The following is a 4,272-nucleotide window of genomic DNA, read 5'->3' as shown; positions in this document are numbered from 1 at the left end:
GGGGGGGTTTTGGGGGGGGGCGTGGGCAGGGGTACTGCCGCGGCGCAACTCACGTGGGAGGGACTCCAGCAAATAGCACCTCCCCAGAGAGCAGGATGGGCGAGGGAAAACATTTACTGAGCACCTGATGGACGCTTTCCTCACATCACCTGGTTTAATTCTTGCCCTCACCATCCTGTTTGACAGATGAGCTAATAGCATGCGTGATAAGTTGCTTCAGTGGTTTCCGACTCTTTGTGACCCCATGGGCTGTAGCCTGCCAGGCTCCTCTGTCCATGGGATTCTCCAGACAAGAATACTGGAGTGGGTTGCCATTTCCTGCTCCAGGAGATCTTCCTGACCCAGGGATTGAACTCGTGTCTCCTGCACTGCAGGTGGATTCTTTACTGCTGAACGATCAGGGAAGCCCCCATGAGGAAACAGAGGTTCAGAGAAAAGGAGGATGTTCCCTGAGGCCACACAGCAGGTTAGGGGCTGAGCCACAACCCCGGCCATGGAGGGCAGAGGAGTACTGCAGGGCTACAGCTCTGGGGCACAGCTGTCTGTCAGTGGCATGCCCTGGCTGGTGGGAGGGGGGCAGTGAGCATCCAGCGGGGTGGGATGAGCAGAGAAGCTCTGGGATGAAGTTGAACAGCCTTGCTGGACAATAGGGAGCCACAGCAAGTTCTTGAGCTAGAACATCTGCATTCTGGGGTGGGCAGGATGGGAGGCGAATGTGCACATTAATAACACACGTCAGCTGCAGCCTCCCTCGTGTGTGTGTGTGTGTGTGTGTGTGTGTGTGTGTGTGTGTATGGTGACCCCGGCCCCACACGCACCCCAATCTTGCCCGTCTTGGCGGCCATCATGAGGGGCGAGAGGCCGTCGTTGTTGAGCACGGCCTCCAGGTTGCTGTCGGGGAAGAGGCGGGCACACTTGAGCAGCAGCAGGTCGTACATCTTGGTGACGAACTTGGTGTTCTCGCGTGTGTTGTCGGCAATGGCCACCAGCGCGTGCAGCACCGTGTTGCCGCGCGAGTCCTGGCGCCGCATGTCCGCCTTCTTGTGCGGGTTCTCCGTCAGGTAGTTGACGATGTGGGGCTGGTTGGTGCCGGAAGTCAGCGATAGGGGCAGCTCACCTGCGGGGCAGGCGGTCGGGGGGCCGGGTCAGGGACGGGGCCCTCCCACGGGAGATGCCGTGACGATGGATACAGCGCCCATGGCCAACGTGAACCAGCCCTGGCCGACTGCAACTGTCTGGGGGCGATGTCCCCGGGGAGACGGACGTGGCTATTTGAGGCATGGCCACGCGACTTGGAGGCTGTGAGGGACTCTTTGAAGAACTTTGTCTCTGAACCCCGAATAATATGCGTCTAAGTGGGGGTGAAATTTAAAATCTTTCATGGGTCCAGCTGGGCCATAGTAGTGATGCCATTTGGACCCTGCATCTGACCATCAGTGCCAGCTTAAGTCAGACCAGAGGATGCGAGTGATAAGGTGTGTGTTGGGGGGAGGGGACAGCCCACCACAGCCCTCTGATCCCGTTACGATGCCCACAGCACAGACGGGACAGCTGAGGCTCAGGCAAGCGAGGTGACGCTCCACCCCTCAAAGGTGAGACCTCAGTGACCAAGACCAACGAGGCGGCCTGTGTCCCGGGCTCCATCTGGGCCTGCGGTCAGCGCGGCCCTGGGTGTCTCGGGAGGTGTCAGGACTGCCAGCACCACCAGGTACCCTCCGCGGCCCCCAGCTTCGGCTCCATGTGCCCCAGCCCCCACCAGGCCCCTCCTCACCGAAGTAGAAGTAGCCGCCCTCGTCCTTGGGCTGGAAGAAGCGGCCCCGCGCCTGGGCATGGACGTCGGCTCCTTGGGCCACCAGCAGCTCCACATAGTGTTTGCAGCGGCGTTCGATGGCGATGTGCAGGGCGGTCTGGCCTGGGAGGGGGTGGGGACTGTCACGTGGGGGGGTGGGTGGGCGCACAGCCCTGACCAGGTGTGGGGGGTGCGTGGGGCGCAGAAGGTGGAGATCCACCCCAGGGCAGCAAGGGGACCTTCAGACGTTCCCGGATGTGGAGTCTCTGAGGCCTGAGATCCCAGACCTGCTGCGTCACACCCGCAAGAGTTTAGGCTCACGGGATATCTGACTTGGAGGACCCCAAATGTGGAGACTTTGCAGACTCGTAAGAGCCTTTCACGCCAGAGGAAACAGTGGCATCGTGGTCTCACAGGATTTGGGACACAAAATTCACAGCCTCTGAATCTGACATCCAGGAATCCGAAACGTCAAGGTGGATTCATGGATCTCAGAATTTAGACCCAGGGAGCTGGGCCTGGTGACACCGCTGCCTTTTCAAGCTGTTGGCTCACAGGACTATTGTCACAAAGCCTCAGAGTCTCCAAACCAGAGCATCTTGGGTCCGGGATTCCAGGTTCACAGCGCCTTTGGCTCATTACATGCAAGAACCTTGGAACCTTCAATTCTGAAACTCAGAATTTAAAAGTTGGAAGGGGTAGTTATTGTTGTTCTTCAGTCCGTTCGTTCATTCATTCGACAACTGGTTCCAGGACATGCTGGCACTCGCGGCCCAGGCTGAAATGAGGTGTTGCTGGGGGTGGGGAGGGGCTGGACAAGTGAAGAGGGAGCCCCTCTCCCGCCAGGCCCTGGGCCCTACCTCGGTAGTAGATGTCTCGGAAGGGCGAGTTGATGAATTCCCGCATGTTGCCCGTGCGCTCAGCGATGTCCAGAAGCACGGGGATGGTGTCATTGCGGCCGTTGCTCAGATTCAGCAGGGCCTTGGGCAGGCAGGTCTTCCCGGTGGACGGTTCTGCGGGGAGATACGTGCAACAAGAGGAGCGTTCGGCCCGAGGCCCAAACTGCTGGGCAGCAGGGGACAGGGCACTGGGCAGGGAGCCAGAGGTCCTGGCTGTGTTCTCCTTCCTGAGCCTGGCCCCTATCTGCTCCCCGACCCCACCCCAGGGTACTGAGAAGGTCAAAGAAACTCAGAGGAGCAGAAGTTCTTTAAAACATGGGAAGCTGCAGCCTATAGAGACATGGTACTTACCAAAGCATATTTGGAAGGACTTTTCTTAAATATGGACCATTAAAAAATATATATATATATATATATATATTTGTCTGCATTGGTTTATTTGCAGCAAGCAGGATCTAGTTTCCTAACCAAGGATTAAACCCAGGGCCCCTTCTTTGGAAGGCAAAGTCTTAACCACTGTACCACCAGGGAAGTCCCTGGAGGGGACTTTTAAAAAATCAGATAAAAGGGGCGAATACTGAGTTAATCAAAGCCAATCGCCGCCATGTCTTCACTACAGGACTTCTCAGAGCCTTTAATCTGCTAATGAGGACTGGGAACCTCTAAAAACAGACCCAGGAGGCAGTCTTTGCTTGAACACAGATCCTTTACCCATGAAGCGGGTGCAGTAGCGCCCCTAGAGGGGAGGAGAGGGAGTGCAGCGTTTCCCGAAGTAGGGGCTGTGAGCCATAACAGACAGGAAACTATCTTAGAGGATTTGGGGGCTCCTGCAGAGGCAGCAATAAAAACAGCAAAAGCCCAAATGTGCAAGGTGTCAGCCCCTTGTCAAATCTCTCTCGTGAAGTCAGTCTCCGTTTGGTACTAAGGGGTCTTTAACACCTCCCCCTAATGCTTACTAATGTCCCTTTGCAATTTTCTTTCCCTTGTATTAATTTTTATGGTGATGTGAGTGGATTTATAGCTTTAAAAGAGAGAGTCAATGAAAAGAGAACTGGCTTTTAACCAGGCACAGGGCAACACAGCCCGATGCAGGAAGGGGCCCAGGAACGGGACAGGGAGGGGGAGAGGCAGGGGTGGGCTGAAGGGCTGGCTCTGGAGCCAGGATCCCTGGGGCTCACATCAGGCTTTGCTCCCCATTTCTGATTTGTGTGTGACCTTTTCTCCGCTTCCATTTCCTGTCTAACTACATTAAGCCTATAAAGGGAAATCATAGGCTAATAGATAGCTGTTGAGCCCAGCACCAGGTAGACAGGCATTCTCAGTAAGTCATACGGTTGCAGTTATTATTCTACCAGAAATGCTTTCGAGACTCTCCTTAGATACCTGGAATCAGTGGAGAGAACGGGAAAAACCTGTGGACGCAGAGAGACCTGAATTCCAGTCCCACCGCCCCTAAGAGTGAAGTTGCTCAAACCTCATTCTGGCTATTTCTTGCTACGTCCCTGGCGCCCAGCCCAGTGTCGACAGCAGGTAACTATGTATTGAAAAATAACAGACTTCAGCTTTCCATCTGCATAAGGTGGC

General features: G+C 55.7%; 1 protein-coding gene across 1 annotated transcript in view; it reads right to left on the bottom strand.

Annotated features, from left to right (window-relative positions):
* TRPV4 (transient receptor potential cation channel, subfamily V, member 4) overlaps positions 1–4,272 on the bottom strand; it is a 35,006-nt gene that overhangs the window by 10,203 nt on the left and 20,531 nt on the right. Inside the window, exons 6-8 of the mRNA XM_010828843.1 lie at positions 2,650–2,802; positions 1,772–1,912; positions 819–1,117 (exon numbers count right to left, since the gene is read on the bottom strand). Coding sequence (XP_010827145.1) covers positions 819–1,117; positions 1,772–1,912; positions 2,650–2,802 — 593 coding nt within the window. The remainder of the gene's footprint in view (positions 1–818; positions 1,118–1,771; positions 1,913–2,649; positions 2,803–4,272) is intronic.

This window comes from Bison bison, unplaced genomic scaffold (assembly GCF_000754665.1).
Source record: "Bison bison bison isolate TAMUID 2011002044 unplaced genomic scaffold, Bison_UMD1.0 scf7180017864495, whole genome shotgun sequence".
NCBI lineage: Eukaryota > Metazoa > Chordata > Mammalia > Artiodactyla > Bovidae > Bison > Bison bison.
The sequence above is the reverse complement of the archived record's forward strand: the minus strand, read 5'-3'. Positions and strand labels throughout refer to the sequence as shown.